Source organism: Budorcas taxicolor, chromosome 4 (assembly GCF_023091745.1).
Source record: "Budorcas taxicolor isolate Tak-1 chromosome 4, Takin1.1, whole genome shotgun sequence".
NCBI classification, from domain to species: Eukaryota; Metazoa; Chordata; class Mammalia; order Artiodactyla; family Bovidae; genus Budorcas; species Budorcas taxicolor.
In genome coordinates, this window is record NC_068913.1 from 34488508 (window position 1) to 34511482 (window position 22975).

The window sequence follows — 22975 nt, forward strand, 5'->3', positions numbered from 1 at the left end:
TCCATTTTGTTTTCCAGATTTTGGATCATTTTCACTATCATTATTCGGAATTCTTTATCAGGTAGATTCCCTGTCTCTTCCTCTTTTGTTTGGTTTGTTGGGCATTTTTCCTGTTCCTTTACCTGCTGGGTATTCCTCTGTCTCTTCATCTTGTTTATATTGCTGTGTTTGGGGTGGCCTTTCTGTATTCTGGCAGTTTGTGGAGTTCTCTTTATTGTGGAGTTCTCTCACTGTGGGTGGGGTTGTATCAGTGGCTTGTCAAGGTTTCTTGGTTAGGGAAGCTTGTGTCAGTGTTCTGGTGGGTGGAGCTGGATTTCCTCTCTCTGGAGTGCAATGAAGTGTCCGGTAATGAGTTATGAGATGTCAGTGGGTTTGGAGTGACTTTGGGCAGCCTGTATATTGGAGCTCAGGGCTGTGTTCCTGTGTTGCTGGAGAATTTGTGTGGTATGTCTTGCTCTGGAACTTGTTGGCCCTTGGATGGTGCTTGGTTCAGTGTAGGTATGGAGGCGTTTGATGAGCTCCTATTGATTAATGTTCCCTGGATTCAGGAGTTCTCTGGTGTTCTCAGGATTTGGACTTAAGCTTCCTGCTTCTGGTTTTTGTCTTATTTTTACAGTAGCCTCAAGATTTCTCCATCTATACAGCATTGTTCATAAAACATCTAGATTAAAGATGAAACGTTTCTCCACAGTGAGGGATACCCACAGAGGTTCACAGAGTTACATGGAGAAGAGAAGAGGGAGGAGGGAGATAGAGGTGACCAGGATGAGATGAAGTGGAATCAAAAGAAGAGAGAGCAAGCTAGCCAGTAATCACTTCCTTATATATGCTCCACAGCCTGGATTGCTCAGAGATGCTGACGGAGTTATACAGAGAAGAGAAGAGGGAGAGAGGAGACAGAGGTGGCCAGGAGGATAAGGGGGGGAATCAAAAGGAGAGAGACAGATCCAGCCAGTAATCAGTTCCCTAAGTGTTCTTTACCATCTGGAACACACAAAGAGATTCACAAAGTTGGGTAGAGAAGAGAAGGGGGAGGGAGGAGATAGAGGTGACCTGGTGGAGAACAAGGAGAGTCCAAAGGGGGAGAGAACAGTCAAGCTAGTAATCTTGCTCCCAAATAAAAATGGGTACTGAAGATTGGGGTCTTAAAGGTACAAAGTTGATAAGAAATACCAAAATGCAAAGGTTAAAAATCTAGAATAGAGGCTGGATTTTCAAAAATACAATATTAAAGAAAAAGGAAAAAAATCACAAAAGTTATAAAAAATATATATATGAAGTTTGCTTTAAAAAATAGGGTCCCTCTTTTTTTTTTTTCTTTTGCAAAGTAATAGTAGGTTATAATGGAGAAGGCAATGGCACCTCATTCCAGTACTCTTGCCTGGAAAATCCCATGGATGGAGGAGCCTGGTAGGCTGCAGTCTGTGGGGTTGCTAAGAGTCGGACACGACTGAGCGACTTCACTTTCACCTTTCACTTTCATGCTTTGGAGAAGGAAATGGCAACCCACTCCAGTGTTCTTGCCCGGAGAATCCCAGGGATGGTGGAGCCTGATGGGCTGCTGTCTGTGGGGTCACACAGAGTCTGACACAACTGAAGCGACTTAGCAGCAGCAGCAATGGCAGCAGAGGACTTAAAAATAAAAAAAAAAATTAAAGAATGATAGTAAAAATAATAAAAATATATCTAGGACTTTCTCTGGTGGTGTTGTGGGTAGTGTGGGATCAGTTCATTTTTGGATAGTTCCTTGGTCTGGCCTATATTTCTCAGGATCTATAGGCCCCTTCCTATGTAGTCAGTACTAACTACAGGGTTTTAATCTATTGCACTGTCACTTCCAAGGCGGTTCCCTCTGTTTTAGCTGCTTCTGTTTGCTGGTATCTTCAGTGTCTAATTTCCGCTGTGGCCCAAGGGGGCGGTGGTGGACACTTTTTTAGGGCTACTTGTTCAGTTGCGCTGTGGGGAGGGAGGGACGCTGCAAACAAATAACACTGGTGTGTGCTCGCAGTGTCTCGGCCACACTGGGTTTGCCCCCGCTCAGGGCATGTGTGCTTTTCCTGTCTACACTGCTTAGGCTCCAGGTTGCTCTGCTGGGAACTGTCTGAGGCCGGCCCTGGGTTGTATGGACTTCCCAGATCTAAGCTGCTCAGATTCAGGTATTCGGGTAGTCTTCAGAGGTGCAGACTTGGTTGGGCCTGCGTTTTGTGCCCTTCCCAGGTCCGAACAACTCAGGTGACCAGGCGTTTGGCAAGCACGGTCGCCGCGACTTACCGCCTAGCCCGTCTCTGCCGCTCGGTTTTCTGGGTGTACAACTGGTGTACCTTCTCAAGTGGATGTTGACCGTCCAGAATCCCAAGAAGTCTTGGTTAGCAACGAAGCCTTCTTGCAGTTTGGTAGATAATGCCTCTCTGGGGCTGTGATTGCCCCCTTTCGGCTCTGGCTGCCCTCGTCTGCCTGTCACCGAAGGGTGATGGGCCGGTCTGCAGCTGGCTAGCTCTGCTCGGTCGTTTGTTCTGTAAGCGGGCCTGGCGGTGTCTTAGGTTAAGGCTTTTCATGTGGTAGTTATCCCACCGTAGTTATCCCACAGTAGTTAACCCTTGGGTTTGCTATCCCAAGTTAGTTCCCTCAGATTGCCCTTGGGGCATTCAGGCCCAGTCCTTACCCTAAGCAATGCAGCCCGTGCCTCCCTGCCCAGCCCCCGCTTGCTAGTGGCGGATACAGGCATCTGCACTGCTTCCCTGCTGGGGGAGTTACCGTTGGGCACGTAATCTGTGGGGTTTAATTATTTATTTATTTTTCTTCCTGGTTATGTTGCCCTCTGTGGTTCCAAGGCTCGCCACATACTCGGCAGTGAGAGTGTTTCCTGGTGTTTGGAAACTTCTCTAAGACTGCCTTCCCAGGGCAGAGCTCCATCCCTACCTCTTTGTCTGTCTTTTTATCTTTTTTATTTTTTCCTACCTCCTCTCAAAGACAATGGGCTGCTTTTCTGGGTGCCTGATGTCCTCTGCTGGCATTCAGAAGTTGTTTTGTGGAATTTTCTCAGCATTCAAATTTTCTTTTGATGAATTTGTGGGGGAGAAAGTCGTTTCCCCGTCCTGTTCATCCGCCATCTTCATGATTATTGTTTATTGTATTCCTTTACCTCTGCTAAAGTATAAGCTTCATTAGGCTAAAGATCTTTGTTTCATTCATTGACATCACCTATATTTCTGACACAGTGCTTGGGATATGGTAGGCACATAGTGAATATTTGTTGAAAAACAAAACTCTTGAGAAATTTCCACTTGATCCCCTGAGTACTAATTTCTGGGCTGTTTTTTGGTTTTGTTTTTTTTCTGTGATAGCACCTGGATTCAGACTCTTAAAATAAGGTAGAATGTCTGTGACTTGACATTTTAGAATTTCTGCTATCCAGTTGAACTGTTATGATACCTAAGCATTGTTCAGGAACACTGGCTTGAACCTCAAAGCTCTTCCTGACTTAAATAATAAATAGTTACCTCCCCATGAGGCCACCTTTTGAAGTGTGGTGTAAGCACTGTTAGAAACAGTGGTAAAGATAAACCTCTCCATTTGGCTCTTGAATTTTCTTTGTTCATTTTTGACAGTTTTCCAACTTTTGAGTTTTTGTACATAAAATGAGACTTGAATTGTTTCTGCAGTAACATTTGAACACAACACACCCAAATAAAACTCAGCTACTCAGGCCAGAAAAACATGATGTAAGAAAAGAAAGTGGCTCTGAAGGTTGCCAAAGTTTGGCTTTTAGACAATGAACAAGGCCACTCTGTTCTTGGAATGTACTTCCATGATATACTTGGAAATGCAGGAAACCTTCAGCAGATTTTGTATCTCAGAAAATCATAACATTCAAACATTCTTGAAACATCCAGGGTTATATGTAGATGGTTATTTTCGTTCAGTGTCTTGAGTTGTATATTTTAGTTGCTAAGTTGTATCCTGCTCTTGGAAATCCATGCACTGTAATCCGCCAGGCTCCTCTGTCCATGGGATTTCCCAGGCAAGAACACTGGAGTGGGTTGCCATTTCCTTCTCCAGGGGATCCTCCTGACCCGGGGTTTGAACCTGCATTGACAGGCAGATTCTTTACCACTGGGCCATGGGGGGAGACCCTTAAATTGTATAGGAAATAAAATTAACCTCTATGTAGGATAGTAAATTTAAAGTTCAAGTAGTAAATAAGCAGCTATGTAGAGTCTGAAAACAGAGAACTTCAATTTGTAAGTATGGTTTAAGAAATGTGACTGGAAACATTGAAGTGTCACTCAAGTTTCCTTTTCTTCATGTATCTTTTTTGATTAAAAACATATTCCTATACTTTTATGTATTCCTAAGCTTATAGCCCTTATCATTTCTTGTTTTTCTGATGCCTTTTGAAAAACCTCTTTCTTCATTTTAAGATTTTATCCCATAAAGGCCATGTGAACTATTTGACTTTGTTTATATTCTTGTTAATGTTCTACTGTGTTTTTAAAAAAAGGAAAGAAAGGAAGAAAATGATAAAGCTCTAGCACGATTCCTTAATTTAACCCCTTTCTGTATATGTATACTTCCATCTTCTTGGACTATCAGTTGTTCTCTGTCTTCCCTTTTACTCCTACTTCATGTAAAAATGACGAGAGGTTCACATATAAAACCTTAGAAGTATTAATAAAACCTTCCAGAAATCCCAGATATAATTGCAGCTAGCAACTTTCTGTATATCTATCATATCTGAATATGTATACATAGACAATATTTGTATTTTCTTTGTTATGACCTGTGTTTTGCCGTTAGTCATACTATATTTTTCCACATCATTTTGTTTTATGAGCATTTAAAGACTTGAGATTAAATTCCTATAACATAAAGTTCACTATTTTAACCTACATAAAGTGTGCAATATACTGGATTTTAGTATATGCACAGTGTTGTGCGACTATCACTGCTGTCAGTTCCAGGACATTTTCATTATATTATAAAAGAACCTCTGTATCCACTGAGCAGTCACTTCCTTTACTCTCCCCAACCCCCACACCCCATTTCCTAGAAACCACTAATATACTTTTGGTCCTTATGGATTTACTTCTGCACATTTCATGTAAATGAAGTCATAAAATGTGTGGCTTTTATGTTTGGCTTCTTTAATTTAGCATGTTTTCAAGGCTAATCCTTCTTGTACAGCTACCAGAACTTCATTCCTTTTAGTGGCTGAATAATGTTCCATTCTATAAATACACCACATTTTGTGTATTTATTATTCATTTAATGGACATTTAGATTGTTTTCATTTTTTTTCTACAGCAACAGTCCTATTATAATAGTACTGTTATGAAAAGTCATGTACAGGTTTTTGAGCATCTGTCTTCTCTTGTTTATATTGCCATTTCATTTTAAACATATATATAATATTCAGTTGTATAAATGAACCATAATTAATGTCATATTTACTTATCAAAATTTTTTACCAAATTTCTTTCATAAACATGCTGTCATATACCACTGAAAAAAAGTTCACAGTTTTCTTCTATTAATGATAGTAGCTAATGCATTCTTAGAATTGTAATTACTGAAATTAAAGGGTATGCACATTATGATATATATGTATTATGTTTAATGTATGTTGCTATATTATCTATCATCTCTCAGGTTGTACCAACAATAGTATATATGGTTATTTTCTCATATGCTCATTATACTATTATATTACTATTTTTAATTTGGTAAGGGGTAAATATTTTTGGTCTTCTATTAATATGAAATATATACAACATTTTGTTATTTTAATTTGTTTTTATTTACAAGTGAGATTGAATGTATGTGAGATTGAATGTATGTTCATGTTTACTCATCTCTTTTCCTAACTTCCAGATTATGACTTTATTTGTTTTGTGGAATAAATTTTTTAAATTAGTGTAGAATAAAGAATTAATTATGTACATTATGTGGAACTCATTATTTTATAGCCCATTTTGATCAATGACTTTTCTCCCTTGATACTAGTCTTCTTATATAATTATTATTGGTAGTTTATTATTTTATTCTTATGTTTCACTTGAAAGTTTATTTCTGTTTTGAAACATCTGAAATATTTTTCTTGTCTTAGTTTCATACTGTATATGGTTTTGAATGTTTAAAATTCTGAAACACGCAATGGCCACATAGTTGGTGATTTGCTCCTGTTTGAAGCTATGTGACTGTCATACTACTCTTAATTAGTGTTATTTGTTTTCAGTGTTTTTAGGTGAAGAGCAAGAAAGATATCTCAAGTTTTTATATTTATTTGGAGATAGGACCAAAACAGTTTTTATATTTTAGAACCAAACCATAATTTTCAAGGAATTTTTAACTTTCACATTTAAGCATTTTCTTATTTACAGAAGGAAAGGTTTATTAATGGTTTTAAACCTGGTTACCCCTGGAAAGTTTTTCAAGTTCATTTTTTGTGAACTTCTCTTCAAAAGTCCTTCAAATGAAAGAATTACAATTTAGAGTTGGGTTCTGAGAAGGGAGTACAACATGGGAGAAAGCATTATGAAAAGACACTAAATAATAGCTACTATCGATAGAATTGCCTAGGATATTTTGTGTGTGTGTGTGTTTTTAATATAGGATAGAGTTTAAAAAGTTTGTGATTCTAATAGGTAGTCCAGTTCTTGGAGTTAGCAGGAAATGATGGTTTCTGATGGTAATTCATGTTTGTGTTTGTTTACCGTGTGTATGTAGTCCTTTGAGTCTCTGCCAGAAAAATAATAGGACATTCCCAGTTGGATCTTATGATTTTTGCAAGTTAGCATAGAGCTACTTACAGTACTTGTAATTATCAAATTGTATTTGGTTTATTTTCAGTAATGGAAAGTTTTTTCTTGGTAAAATTTTTTTACATAACTTCAACAGTCTAGATCATTTAATGCTCAAATATTGCTCATTTAAAGGAAGTAAATATTTCTCATATTGTAGAAAAGGGAAAATATTGCACAATGGACTTTCATTCATTTTTGGAGAGCATCATAATTTCAGTTCCTACATTTTTCTGATTTTCTAATTTCAATGAGTTGTTCTTGAATATGATCTAACATTTTTATTTGGTTAAAATTCTTCCTATATTTTTTTTCTTTAAAGTCACTATGAGTTATCAAATGTAAAGTATTTGCATAATTTTGGTGCTCAGTTTTTAAAAATTGTTGACTCAAATAACCAAATACTATTTCAGTGTACCTACATTTACCTGTAAATGGCATTTTAAAGCAAATTTTTAAGAACAAAAAGTTTTTATCTTGAACAAAAGTTTTAAGATAAGTTATATATAATATTTTAATTTTAGAAGCTACTAAAAAGTGGAAAATGGCTACATAGAAAAGGTACTGTTTCACTGTTAGCTGAATTACAGTGCATATTGCAGTTGTAAATATTGCGTCACTGAGTGATTTTCTCTTACATCCAGATACATGGTTAATGATTCAAAATTTCAAGCAATACAAACTTGAACATTGTTAGTATTAATGACAGAATAGAGTATGTTCTATCTGGTATTCCCAGTTTAAAAAGAAAACTTGTGAAAATTCTGACTTACTGTCTGATCATGTATTATCAGTCTTGTTATTTGCCTTATAAATGGCAATCAATTTACAAATCTATCTAGGGATCTTTTCAGGAATCCATTTTTAATTACATAAAAGTAAAATCTTCTACTTGTAGCCTTATTAGAAAAGTATACACGCACAAAGAGAAAATAAGACTAAATACAGCAGAGGCAAAAGGGTCACGTTTTACATAGTTGTTAGCATTTGTCAGACTTTATCAATCATGATAATGTAGCTCAGTCTTCAAAGGAATCAATAAATAGAAAGCTAAAGTTGCAACAAGGGCTAACATGAAAAAAGGGAAGAATAAATGTATTTATGGATTCGTATTACATTCAGTCTTATCACCAAGGCTGATTGATTTGTTTAAAGCAGTAGTCTTTTCTGTATGGTGGCCATTTTCCACATTAATATAAAGACTATAAAGTTGATTTACTTACAGTTATTTGTATTTGAAAAGTATCTACTTTCCAAGTCAGAAAATACTGTATCTTCAGTATAATTAAGCATTCTGTTATTGTGTATCCATTTCTGAGTAGATTCTTCTTTTGGATAAAATTTTAGAAACTAGTACCTAGTATCACCATATATTATATAATTAAAATGGTCCATTTGAATGACTTTTGTTCTTGAACAAAACATTTTCAGTTTGTTTGGTTTAAATATTTGGTCTTGTCTCATCTGTCCTAACATTATATTTAATGTTAAATATATAACATTATATATATGTAATAAATTTGAATATATACTATTACATATTAGTTACATATGAAATGTGTAACATAAATTACATGTGAAATATGTAAATAAATTTTATGTATTTGCATATTAATATACCTATATTCTTGTTCAGGTATATCATGTATGTATTATATCTTTTATATATTATAAATAATTTAAATAAAAAATATAAATAAATATTATCGTATACTTTAAAACAAAAAGTTTTAATTTCAATTGAAAATGAGAATGTTTTCTACTAACAAGCCACTCCTTGAGCCACTTAGAAATAATGTAAGCTTTGCCATTCATATATACATATATATATATTTTGGCACCATCTAAGCTAAGGATTTATATTTTATATGAAAAAATTTACCCCATTCACACTCTGTGTTTACTGCGCCATTATTTTTCCCATTTATGAGACTGTAGTAAGAACTCATGTTTAACCAGGAAAGCCAGTCGACTGATTCTTTCCTCTGTCAGATCTTGTCTACAGCCGAAGGAGCAGATGAGCATGAGGATGCAGGGAACAGATGTGCAGGGTCTAGGTGGGCGCTCTCTGGGCCTCACCTTTCCATCTACAGAATGAGATGGGTGCTGAACTGTGACTACAGATAATTGGAATCTGGTGGATTGTCTTTTGGTCTGGATACTTCTGGTTGCTTATAAGTGACCTCATGTGAGATATTAAATTATGATCAAAGCAATTAATGCCTGCAAATAAGTGGAAATGTTTTAGTTGTTAAAATTGTCAGATGGTGTTCCATAGCCAGAATCAAAATATTACGCATAACCAGGTCATAAAGGCTAACATGTTAATAGCTGAAAAAAACCCTAAAGTATAAATTGAGCTTCATAATAGATTCAGTAGTTGTTTCCTATTTTGCACTGGGGATTGATTAAACCGTGACATAAATCTGAAGATGATGAATCTTACTCGAGACTTTTTTTTTTTAAGTAAAATTATTTTAAGCACAGTTTCCCTGAAAATTGTTTTTACTTTGATAACTTTTTGATTATGTAAATGACTACAGATAAGATACACTACTTTCAAGGCAGAGCTAGTAAACGTGGTTTAAACATTAAAAATTGGTGTTCTTAACATTTTCAACGAAAAGCATTCTGTTCTGATTTACATTTAATGCAGAGAGATTTTCATTTTGTTTGTTGTAGAAAGAGCATTCAATTTTAATGTAGACTTCAAGTAGGGTACCTTTGGTTATAGATCCTTCTGGATATGTTTCCAATTTAATATTTGTTTGCAATGATGCAACTGGATGTAGGAGGATAGAGCCGAATAGTAGAAACATAGACGTAGCCAATAGCACAACTATATCTATCTCCTTCCTTTTACTTTTTTATGCATTACTGACCGTGTTTGGTTGCTGGCTTCTGTTTAGTTTCATAAAAGGTCTAAGTATTTGGCAAGGTGTGGGACCATGTCCTGTTGGAATTTCAGTGTTTGCTTATGAAAGAAGATACCATCTGTGGGGAGTATGACTTCAGAAATTTGACTTTGGAGTGTTCCTGTGTAATTCTACTGGGAATTGCCAAAAAACAGGCAAGAATTTATAGTACTTTTCCAGATGGTGATTGTTAAACAATAATTGGAAGCTGTAGGAAAAACAGTGTTTTTGCATAAAGTAGGCATTTAGTGAACATTGGTTAAACTAAGGATTATTTTACAAAATAAAGTGCTGTTCTCATGATTCAGAAAAAATTATGCAAACTTTATCTCTTCTTAAACCAATAAAAGAGAGAACTTCTCCTTAAAATGAATTTTATAACTTTTTGAAAAGTTTAACAGTAAAAAGAACATTTATTTTAAAGTCAACTTTCTGAGTCATATAGTTCAATAAGTGAGCAACTTTCCTAGCCATTTGTATACATTCTAAGGTGCAAGGCTAGCAAATTCAGCAGGCTTCTTGTTCATTTTGCATTCTTTCATTATCAGCTTGTTATGTTTGGGGAGTAGTAATGGAGATGAAAATAAACGGGGAAAAGTAGCTTCTCTCTTTTGTAACTTACACACCGCAGCCTCTCCAACAGAATAGGCTACAAGAGACCACTTTGATTTCCATGCTGAGTAGAGCCCCTGTTCATCTTAATTGAGTTCATCTTATATAATAAATGTGAGTGGTGTTTACTGCATCAAGATTATTTGTAGCTATCTTATTGGAGCTGTTCAGTTTGCTTTTGTAAACTTCATGTCAGGTTTCTCAAATATCTCTGTGTTGTTGTTTATTTTTTTTAAAGAGAGTTCCCAAAGTTGCCGGTGGCTGTCTCATCTGCAAATACCTCTCCAAGGTACTCTATGCTGGTGATGTCTCCCGCCACTGAGCTGCGCGGGAGCATGGAATTGACTTACTGGGGAGGGCTGTATCAGTTAAGTGATCTTTCTTAGTACATTGCATGGGTTTTGCAAAGCTTTCTACTTTTGTTAATCTAGAGGGCAGAACTATGCTTACGCTGAGTTTTAAATTAAAAGCTTTTTGTTAACCCACACAATATAATACTCCATTTACTCTCCTACATGACCCCCTCTGTATTTCTGTTAAGTTTCCTGGTTTTAAGCACAGTTTTATTAATCATGTGTATCTGTGTTATTTATATTTTACTATAACTCACTAATATAAGACTTACTGGTTATTTTCTCAGTTTGTAAGTGCTGTGTAGTAATATTTGAATTACATGCAAACTGGGGCTCAGGGAAGCTATGAATTTTCCAAAGTTACTCAGTAAAACATACATGGGTGCTATCAACAGTCATTACTGGTCTTAAACCACCAGTGGGATTATATTCCTTAGTTTCCTTTCTTCAAGGTAAAATATATGCCTTAACTCACTTATTTGAAACTTTTTTTATTGTGTTCCTGCTGTATACAAAGCAGTGCTAGGCCTCGTGCTAATGACCTGGACTTTTATTATATTTTTCATTTAGAAAGAAGTACATAGTTGTTATTTTTAAAGATCACTTATAGTAAGACAGGTAGAAATAGAAAAACAGTATTTTCTCGTTTCCTCAATCCTGATCCCCATAATCACTTTAAACAATTTAGGTCCCTTACGCATAACCTTAGTCACTGCTGAAACATTACACTCGATTTCTTCAGGCCTGTGCTTTGATATGTGACTCTGTGGATGTCAGCCTTCATGCTCTTAATTCAGTCTACCAGTGTTCTAAGCCTTATATCAAAAATGCTGGCAGAAGAAGAAAGCAAAACCTTTGTACTCTGCTTTGAAAGATGGTAAAATTACTAGGATAAAAAAGCCTATAAGTCAAATTCAGTTTTCAGATTTCTGGTGAACCAGATTATCTTCATTTTCTTTGTTGTTTTGGGAGATTAAGAATTGGCTAATTTTTATGGTATAAACTGTGGTATAGTTTAGAAGTTTGTGATAAATTCCTTACCAGTGAACAAGACATTGTCAGTACCAAAGGATAATGCTTACATTTTATAGATTGGTAACTGTGACTCATCAGAGAAGGCAATGGCACCCCACTCCAGTACTCTTGCCAGGAAAATCCCATGGACGGAGGAGCCTGGTAGGCTGCAGTCCATGGGGTCGCTAGGAGTCGGACACGACTGAGCGACTTCACTTTCACTTTTCACTTTCATGCGTTGGAGAAGGAAATGGCAACCCACTCCAGTATTCTTGCCTGGAGAATCCCAGGGACGGGGGAGCCTGGTGGGCTGCCGTCTCTGGGGTCGCACAGTCGGACACGACTGAAGTGACTTAGCAGCAGCAGCAGCAACTGTGACTCAGTTGCTGAATGATTTATTTGAGGCATCTTACAAGTAACATAGAGCTAGCAGTATAAGTACAGTTGAGTATCTCATCTAGACTCAGACTTATTCACATCAGCTGAAAGTGTAATTAAAGTTAGTTTAAGTGTTTATATTTGTTCTTTTTTTAAATAGAACATTACCATGAAACTTTATCTGGAAAATTAATCAAGGTCACGATTGTACTTTCAGCACTGGATGGTCTAGTAAATGTGAACTTCAGCTAATAATAGTGCCTTTTTTTAAAAGGACAAGAACCTGATCTTTTGCATAAATGGGAATTTTCTCTGTTTAGAAAATTTTAAACTAATTTTCATAAATTAGCAAGAAGAAATGTAAGATTCCTGCTTCCCTGGCAACTCAGTGGTAAAGAATCCGCCTGCAGTGTAAGAGACAGAGGAGACATGGGTTCAGTCGCTGAGTTCAGAAGATCTCCCCAGTAGGAGGAAATGGCAACTCACTCCAGTGTTCTTGCCAGAAAAATCCGATGGACAAAGGAAATCTGTGGTGGGCGACAGACCGTAGGGTCGCAAAGAGTCGGACACGACTGAAGCAACTGAACACGCACACACACACTGTAAAATCTACAGTGCAAAGTTAAAAAATCTAAATATATTGGCAACAATATAAATCCACAAGTAATTAGTTTCCTTTAAGTATCTGAAACTTTTGCAGTGATATTTTTGTTGTTCAGTTGCTCAGTCATGTCCGACTCTTTGCGACCCCATGGACTCTAGCACGCCAGGCTTCACCGTCCTTCACTGTCTCCCAAAGGTTGCTCAAACTCATGTCCATTGAGTTGGGGATGCCATCCAACCATCTCATCTTCTGTTGTCCCCTTCTCCTCCTGCCTTCAGTCTTTCCAGCATCAGGGTCTTTTCCGATTAGTCAGCTCTTCACATCAGGTGGGCAGTGAATATCCGGGTTGGCCAATGAATTGGCTCTTCACATCAAGTAGCCAATGAATATCAGCTTCAGCGTCAGTTCTTCCAATGAATATTCAGGCTTGATTTCCTTTAGGATTGAGTGGTTTGATGTCCTGCTGTCCAAGGGACTCTCAAGAGTCTTCTCCAGCACCACAGTTTGAACGCATCAGTTCTTTAGCATGCAGCCTTCTTTATGGTCCAGCTCTCACATCCATACATGCCTACTGGAAAACTATACCTTTGACTATGTGGACCTTTGTTGGCAAAGTGATGTCTTTGCTTTTTAAACACTGTTTAGTTTTGTCATAGCTTTTCTTCCAAGCAGCAGTGATATTAGAGTGGCTTTTTAAAATTTGATGGCTCTGTCTTTTATCGCTTGTCTAGATAAATGGCAGGTCCCAGGTAACAGTCTTGGATGTTGTCATCCAGGTAATGTGTTGTGGCACTAACAAAACTTCAGCTTGTGAGACCAGCTCTTTACATAACTAAGCAGAATACAAAGAGTGGAGAAAGAAAGTCATCTAACAGATTCATTTATATATTACCAAAAGATGACGTGTCGTCATCCACTACTAAATAGAGATCCACTTTGGAAATTTCAGTTTTTAGAAGGTCTCATATGGCCATAAAATAACATAAGAGCAAAACACAAATATTCTGCATGATGTGAATATCTACATTATTCAAGTTAGGTAATGTAAAAGAGCAATTTAAAATAATGTTAGACCTTAGAGATCGCAGGCCATTTTAAGGTGCTTGAAAATAGGCAGTTTAGTGGGAAAGACATCATGTAGCTGGTTAGTAGCAGATCACCTTTTAGTCTAGCTAACTGTCACCTCTTATTTCAGTGCCTGAAACGAATTAGAGTCAGGTCAATGGGTTGGAAATAAGTATTGAAAAGTTTGTTTAACTTTGGAAAAAGTCAACTTCTAAAAATACATATAAAATTGAAAGCACTTTATATATCTGTACTTGTTGGCAACATTAAAAAGAGAATTCAATTAGTGGTAGCATGTTTCTTCTGAATAAAATGTCTTCAAAATATAGGCTAGTTGGTTCCTTGCTATGTGATTTGCTTTTGTAGTTATTTTTAAAGGAAATGAGACTATCTTTGGAGTGATTATTTATTACGTCAGCAATTATTTTTAAAGGCATGGTCAGCTTGTAAGTTTGTTTTTGAATTTTCCTGTTGAATATAGGTTTTACAGACTAATAACCCCAAGTACATCTTTTGCTAACAGTTAATCTGTATCTAAGTACAAGTGATGTTCAAGTAATAATAATTCAAATAACCAATTGAACACTTCTGTTATTCTTTTTAACCTCAAACATTTAAATAGATGCAGAAATTACTTTCTTAAAATCCTAGGATATATGGACAATTTACATGAGAGTTCATTTGGAGTTTCTAACAAACAACCCCACCTTCTCTTAATCAATGCATATCCTTCTGAATGTGAAAAATTCAGGGTCTTGATTTAACAAATTCATTTTGAAACAATGCACATGAAAGAGTAAGGCAGGCAGAATCAAGCCAGTCATGCTCTCATCTAATTTCTTGAGTAGGTGGAAGTGTTGTGAAGATACTATTGCTGGTATACTTTGTTGTTGTTCAGTCACTCAGTTGTGTCCAACTCTTCACAACCCCATGGACTGCAGCACGCCAGGCTTCCCTGTCCTTCACCATCTCCTGGAGCTTTGGTCAAACTCATGTCCATTGAGTTGGGGATGCCATCCAACCGTCTCATCTTCTGTCGTCCCCTTCTCCTCCTGCCTTCAGTCTTTCCCAGCATCAGGGTCTTTTCTAAAGAGTCAGCTCTTTACATCAGGTGGCCAGAGTAATGGAGCTTTAGCCTCGGCGTAAGGCCCTGCGACATGGTGACGTGTCAGGCTGTTAGTTGTTTAGCTTCTCAGTTTCCTTAGTTTCTTATCTAGGAAATCTCGTCATTGTCTCTTGGGTGAAAGTCCTGTAGAGAGCATATCATACACATAATAGGAGTCCCAAGGATTTAGCCTCCATTCCTTCTCCGTATAACCTAAGCCTAGATATTTAGTTTTTCTGTATCTTTGTTTCCTCTCCCCCAAAAGGGGACCGTGTTTTTTAAAATTAATTTTTACTGGAGTGTATTTGCTTCACAATGTTGTGTTTCTACTGTGCAACAAAGAGAATCAGCTGTACACATACATATATCCCCTCGTTTGGGGATTTCCTTCCCATTTAGGTGACCCCAGAGCACTGAGTAGAGTTCCCAGAGCTATATAGTAAGTTTTCATCACTTATCTATTTCATACATGTTACCAGTAGTGTATAGATGTCAATCCCAATGTCCCAATTCATCCCACCCCACTTCTTACCCCCTTGGTGTCCATATGTTTGTTCTCTGTGTCTCTGTTTCTGTTTTGCAAATAAGATCATCTATACCATTTTTCTAGATTCCACATATATGCATTCAGTCAGTTCAGTCACTCAGTCATGTCCGACTCTTTGCGACCCCATGAATCGCAGCACGCCAGGCCTCCCTGTCCATCACCAACTCCCGGAGTTCACTCAGATTCACGTCCATCGAGTCAGTGGTGCCATGCAGCCATCTCATCCTCTGTCGTCCCCTTCTCCTCCTGCCCCCAATCCCTCCCAGCATCAGAGTCTTTTCCAATGAGTCAACTCTTCACATGAGGTGGCCAAAGTACTGGAGTTTCAGCTTTAGCATCATTCCTTCCAAAGAAATCCCAGGGCTGATCTCCTTCAGAATGGACTGGTTGGATCTCCTTGCAGTCCAAGGGACTCTCAAGAGTCTTCTCCAACACCACAGTTCAAAAGCATCAATTCTTTGGTGTTCAGCCTTCTTGACAGTCCAGCTCTCACATCCATACATGACCACAGGAAAAACCATAGCCTTGACTAGATGGACCTTAGTCGGCAAAGTAATGTCTCTGCTTTTGAATATGCTGTCTAGGTTGGTCATAACTTTTCTTCTAAGGAGTAAGCGTCTTTTAATTTCATTAATATATGATATTTTTCTCTTTGTAACTTACCTTACGTGGTATGATAGCCTCTAGGTCCATACATGTCTCTACAAATGATCCAGTTTCATCCCTTTTTATGGTTGAGTAATATTCCATTCTATATATGTACCATGGCTTCTTTATCCATTCCCCTATTGCTGGACATTTAGGTTGCTTCAATGTCCTGCCTATTGTAAGTAGTGCTACAGGGAACATTGGGGTGCATGTGTTGTTTTGAATTATGGTTCTCTCTGGAAATATGCCCAGTAGTGGGATTACTGAGTCACCCTACCCATCAAAAGGGACTTTGTTACATTTTTTAAATTTTCAACAGCTCTACTTTGAAATTTCTCATAAATTATTTTCCTCAGCCACATCAAACTTACGAGAAGGTTTAAAATAAAGTTACCAGAGAAACCTTGTGATTCTCCCTTCAAGACTGCTTCCTGTCTATGGTACTCCATTTATTGAAAGAAGTGTGGTTGCTAGTGCTCATTTTTAAACTGTGGGATGATGTCAATTAATAGAAGCTAAAGAAATTAACCAAGACTAGATTTTAGGGAGGTCAATTTAGCATGGTTGATATGGGAAAAGGTTGGATTAGGGAGTAAATTTTAAAGATTTTTCTAGATTCTATACAAATAATGGGAAAAACTTCACTGTGCATTTCATTGCTATTCTGTAATGCAAGGGGAGCTTGGATCTCTTAACTCATTCTATGATAATAATTATAAAAGTAATAATGATTATTAATATCTGTATTAGGTTATGTAGTAATTGATGCACATACATTATCTTTTCACAACAGTGTTATCATGTAGATAACTACCACTATTATCAGTTTATAGAAGAAACTCAGGTTGGTAAAGTGAAAAGTCATTTGCTTAAGATTGCATGTCTAGAAAGTGATCTGTTCTGATCCTCTTGACTCAAAAGCCCATATTCTTAGCATTAGACATCCTCTCTTCTCCAAATGGCTAACAAATTGATAACATGAAAATTGACCTAAAAACAGACTATACTGACATCATGTTCTGGGAACTATTTTTAACTAAAGAGGAGAAGGAGCAAAGAAAAGTGATGGGGAGAGACTGAAGGAAAGAAGGAAGATTATAAATACTCCTATAGATTTCTGTCTTTTGGCAGTAAGATTTCATTACTGAAGAGACGTTTGAGTTATATAATGATGTTTGAGTAGGGATGTGTCAATGCTTTTGTATTTTTATAAAAGTAAATATTTTTGTCCAGAATATTTGATGTTTGTAATATAGCATGCAGACATCTTGATACCAGATTGTCACTGAGCTGTTACTGTAAAAAGATCCTAATTAGATTTTTAAGATTCAAATTTTTATATGAGTTACAGTTAAGATCTGGTTAGTGTGGATTAACCAGTCAATTTGTTTTAATATTTATTAGATGCCTGCTGTGAGACAAGCATTGTGTCACAAGTGCTGGAGATAGAATTAAAGACAAATAAGATATAGTCTCTGCCTTAGTGACCTTACCATCTAATGTGTGATACAATGAAGTAAGCAAGTAACTATACGTGTAAGCTCAGGGTATTAGGCCAGCTCGTAGGGAGGAGTGACTTGCTGTAGAGATCACATGCAGCTTACAAAAAGAGGAGGCCTTTGAAATGTCCTGCATGATAAATAGGGATTACCTATCGTGACATGTGAGCCTTCCCTTGGTTGATTAACTATATAATTAGAAATACCAGAAGGATCTTTTTAACAATACCAGTGCCTAGGCCCACCCCCAAAGATTCTGATGATTTAGCTTGGGTGGAGCCCAGACATAAGTACCTTTTAAAAGAAGCTTAGTTATTCTTAGGTGTTGCTGTGGTTGGACACCACTCAAGATATTTCAGACATTGTTCCTAAAATGCTGCTTGTGGACAAGAACACTGTTATACTTCTTGATGATGTTTAAAGAGAACATGTTCCTGGGGAAAAGAAAATTGAGATAAATAAATGTTACTTCAAAATAAAGAAGCAGAGGTTTTAAAAAGCTACTCTTTCTTAAGATTGAACAGCTTCCCTAGGTAAGAATAATTATTTCAGAAAACTGAAGATATACGAATATGTCTCTCATATCCTATTGAAAAATATTAAGAGTAAAAAATTGTTCCCATGGACTTATTACCCAAAGTCCTGCATTGGAATATTAATACACACAAAAGAACATTTGTTCTTGAACACAGATGAAGTTATCCAGGTCTGGAAGATTAGAATGGTAAGTGCCCAAGGACCTGTCACGGGTTGTTGACTAGGAGTGAGCAGGTGAATGACGGATGAAGGCTTGGGAGAATGACAGTGAATGGGTGGTAATGATTAGTCAGTGTACCTTCCCGAAGTTGTTAGGTACTTATAGGCTACACATTGTTTCATTTCTTCCAAGTATTCCTCTGAAGAGGAGAAAAAGTGTTGCCTTTTAAATTTTTTTCTGTTTTTCCAAGAAGAGAAAGGTTTAGGAGGTAACATTTTGTTTTTCTTTTTTATTATTGTTCTTATTTTATAGTACTTTAATGTGCTAAGTCCTATGCTCAGGACTGCTCAGGCATTACTCGGGCATTGTTGTATTTGATTCAGAGAATACTCATACTCTGAATACTCAGGCATTACTCAATACTCATTACTCATATACTCAATACTCATTACTCAGGCATTACTCAGGACTAGTCAGGCATTACTCAGGTATTATTGTATTTGATTCAGAGAATACTCATTAAGTGGTTACTCCAATTAGTCCCCTTTTAGTGTCAGGAAAAGTGGTGTTCAGAAAGGTTTATTAACTTGGCTGGGGTCACACAGCCAGGAAACAGCAAAGGTGTGATTTAAATGAATGCTTAACTGGAAGCACAAGGAAGGATAACTGTGTGCTCTCTGAAAGACTGTGTTAGAATAATAGGATATTAACATGCAGACAATTGTGTTTAGTGTCTAGGCCCTTTTTGCTTCATTTACTCTGATTGTATTGTTGAGAAAACTACGATCCAGATCCATTAAATAGATGGTCCAAAATCACACAAGTAGGTAAAGTTAGAAAGGGACCAGACTTAAGGCTTTTTGACCCCAAGATCAGTGTCCTTTCCACAATCCCACACTCTACTGCCCTTTATTTTGTTGTTTTTGCATTTTGAGTTACTAGTCTGGTTTTCTTTTTATTTTGTGTTACAATTTGTCTCCTGAAGGTCAAGTAACCTGGTTTGGTTATGGAAGTCCTCGTAGCTTCTGGGACTATATCAGAGTGGCTTGCCGGAAAGTTTCACAGAACTGTATCTGCAGCATTGAAAATATGGAACATGTCAGTTCCTCCAGAGCTAAGGTAAGACATCAGTAGTAATGTGCAGGGTGTGTGTGTGTGCTCTCAGCTGAAGCATTTTAACCCAAATAGAGAATTCAAGCTCTTTGCTATATGCAATATTTCTTTTCTTTGTTGAAATTAAGCACTTAACCAAATTTAACATCTTTCAGAGGCTTAATTTTTTCTACTAGTTATTTTAGAGTGCTCTTAAATCTTCTCTGTTGCCCTATAAGTAGCAAGAAGGCATGAAGCTAGTCACTGTGAGTTTCTTTTTTGAGAGGCACGGTGAAATCTTTCCCAGTCTGTGAAGTTTCAGCAGCTCTTTGTGTCCCGCACTGGCAGTCCGCATGTCAGACTGTGTTCACATAATTCCAGACTGTGATTTGCCTGTTGAACCGGGTTGATATTCATATTACTGGTGCAGAAGCAGTGGTAGGTAAGATTGCTGATGCCTTGGCGTAAAACAGTGGCATCAAACTATTCTAGTGGTCATTGAGTTCTTCCTCTTCATGCACTCAGTCAAAGAAAAAAAGCCAGTTTCACTTAATGTCTATATTGGTAAACATTAATTTAATTAAATCTCAACCTTTGAAAGCCTTTCTTTTTAGTATTTTGAGTGACACAATGGGAAGCATGCATAAAGCGTTTCTGCAGCATACTGAAATATGGTGGTCGTCTCAAGGAAAAGTACTCATGCAACCGTTTGAATTGTTAGCTGAACTAGATGCTTTTGTTGTGTAATAGTATTTTTACTTGAAAACATTCAAACTATAGCTTTTTTGACTTAGGCATTTGTAGACAGTCCTTAAATAAAGATGAATGAAATAAGTCTGTTCCGACAAGAAAAAGAGCTTGACAGTATTTGTTGCCAACATTAAAATGAAAGCTTTCAGGTATAAATTAGAATTTGGGAAAACTAGTTAAAGTGTATTCACAAGCTTTATAGCTTCCTAGGACTTGAAACACTTAATTCTGATAATGTTAATATTAACAAAAATGTATTTATCTTGTTTAATGGAATGTGTAATATTTTTAAGTTAGTGTGTTAGTCATGTCTGACTCTTTGCAACGCCATGGGTTGGGGCCCACCAAGCTCCTTTGTCCATGGGATTTTCCAGGCAGGAATACTGGAGTGGGTTGCCATTCCCTTCTCTAGGGATCTTCCTGACCCAGGGATCAAACCCGGGTCTCCTGTATTGCAGGCAAACTCTTTACTGTCTGAGCCAATAGGGAATACATTGAAGTCAATAAATGTCTTCATTTCTAAGTCAACTATGACTAGTTTTTTGTAAAAAAGTTTTTCTCATAGATGTTTAAATCTTTTTTGTTTCTCTTTTGCTTTAGCAGATTTCATTTTTGTCACAATTGTTATCTTAGTGGTCCTTTGGCCTCCGTTTTCTTGAACTATTAAATTTGTTCATTTATTTACTTTCTAATTGTCTGATTGAATACAGGTTTTAAAAATGTGCAATTTGAATTCTCTTTTGCATCTTAACTTGAGTTTGTATCTTGGCTTCTGTAGGTTAAGATGAAAAGACTTGTTCAGTCGCTCAGTCATGTCCGGCTGTTTGTGACCCCATGGACTGCAGCATGCCAGGCTTCCCTGTCCTTCACTGTCTCCCAGAGTTTGCTCAGACACATATCCGTTGAAGCAATGATGCCATCCACCGATTTCATTCTTTGTCACCCCCTTCTCCTCCTGCCCTCAGTTTTTCCCAGCATCAGGGTCTTTTCCAGTGAGCTGGCTGTTCACATCATATGGCCAAAATATTGGAGCTTCAGCTTCAGCATCAGTTCTTCCAGTGAATATTTGGGCTTGATTTCTTTTTGGAGTGACTGGTTTGATCTCCTTGCTGTCCAAGGGACTCTCAAGAGCCTTCTCTAGCATCAGGGTTCAAAAGCATCAATTCTTAAGCGCACATCCTTCTTTATGATTGAACTCTCACATCTATACATGACTATCAGAAAAACCATAGCTTTGATTATATAGACCTTTGTCGACAAAGTGATATGTCTGCTTTTTAAAACACTGCCTAGGTTTGTCGTAGCTTTTCTTTCAAGGAGCAAGTGTCTTTAATTTCATGGGGGCAGTCACTGTCCACAGTAATTCAGGAGCCAAGAAAATAAAGTTTGTCACTGTTTCCATTTTTTCCCCATCTATTTGCCATGAAGTGATGGGACCAGATGCCATGAGATTAGTTTTTTGAAAATGTTACATTTTAAGCCAGCTTTTTTGCTCTCCTCTTTCACCTTCATTAAGAGACTCTTTAGTTCCTCTTTGCTTTCTGCCATTAGGGTGGTGTCATCTACATATCTGAAGTTATGGATATTTCCCCTGGCAGTCTTGATTCCAACCTGTGATTCATCTAGCCTGGCATTTCACATAATGTACTCTGCATATAATTTAAACAACTAGGGTACAATATATAGCCTGCAAGTACTCCTTTCCCAATTTGGAACCAGCCTGTTGTTCCATGTCTGTTTCTAGCTGTTGCTTTTTCCTGCATGCAGGTTTCTCAGGAGGCAGGTCAGGTGGTCTGGTATTCCCATCTCTTTCAGAATTTTCCACAGTTGTTATGATCCACACAGTCAAAGGCTTTAGCATAGTCAATGAAGCAGATGTTTTTCTGGAATTCTCTTGCTTTTTCAGTGGATGTTGGCAATTTGATCTCTGGTTCCTCTGCCTTTTCTAAGTCCAGTGTATATATCTGAAAGTTCTCGGTTTATGTAATGTTGTAGCCTAGCTTGAAGGATTTGAGCATTACCTTGCTAACATGTGAAATGAGCACAACTGTATGGTAGTTTGAACATTCTTTGGCATTGCCCTTCTTAGGGATTGGAATGAAAACTGACCTTTCCCAGTCCGGTAGTCAGTGCTGAGTTTTCCAAATTTTCTTCTGTATTGAGTACAGCACATTCACAGCATCATCTTTTAGGATTTGAAATATCTCAGCTGGAATTCCATCACCTCCTCCAGCTTTGTTTGTAGTAATACTTCCTAAGGCCCACCTGACTTCACATTCCAAGATGTCTGGCTCTAGCTGAGTGATCACACCATCGTGGTTATCTGGGTCATGAAGATCTTTTTTGTATAGTTTTTCTGTGTATTCTTGCCACCTCTTCATATCTTCTTCTAGGTCCATCCTATTTCTGTCCTTTATCGAGGCCATCTTTGCATGAAATGTTCCCTTGGTATCTCTGATTTTCCTAAAGAGATCTCTAATTTTCCCCATTCTGTTGTTTTCCTCTGTTTCTTCGCAGTGTTCACTGAGGAAGGCTTTCTTATCTCTCCTTGCTATTGTTTAGAGATGGGTGTATCTTTCCCTTTCTCCTTTGCCTTTAGCTTCTCTTCATTTCTCAGCTATTTATAAGCCCTCTCAGATGACCATTTTACCTTGTTGCATTTCTTTTTCTTGGGGATAGTTTTTGTCACCACCTCCTGTACAATGCTAGGAACCTCCATCCATAGTTGTTCAGGCACTGTTTATTAGATCTAATCCCTTGAATCTGTGTGTCACTTCCACTGTATAATCATAAGGGGTTGTATTCATAGAAGGTACCCCAGTGATACAGAAACTTTATTTTCTTATTTTCAAATTAAAAGCAGGAAAGATTAACATGACAAGTGTATTCTAAACCC

General features: G+C 37.3%; 1 protein-coding gene across 1 annotated transcript in view; it reads left to right on the forward strand.

The window, feature by feature from the left end:
* Window positions 1–22975, forward strand: part of RUNDC3B (RUN domain containing 3B) — a 173006-nt gene that overhangs the window by 51227 nt on the left and 98804 nt on the right. The window contains exons 3-4 of the mRNA XM_052638590.1: window positions 10566–10616; window positions 19223–19356. Coding sequence (XP_052494550.1) covers window positions 10566–10616; window positions 19223–19356 — 185 coding nt within the window. The remainder of the gene's footprint in view (window positions 1–10565; window positions 10617–19222; window positions 19357–22975) is intronic.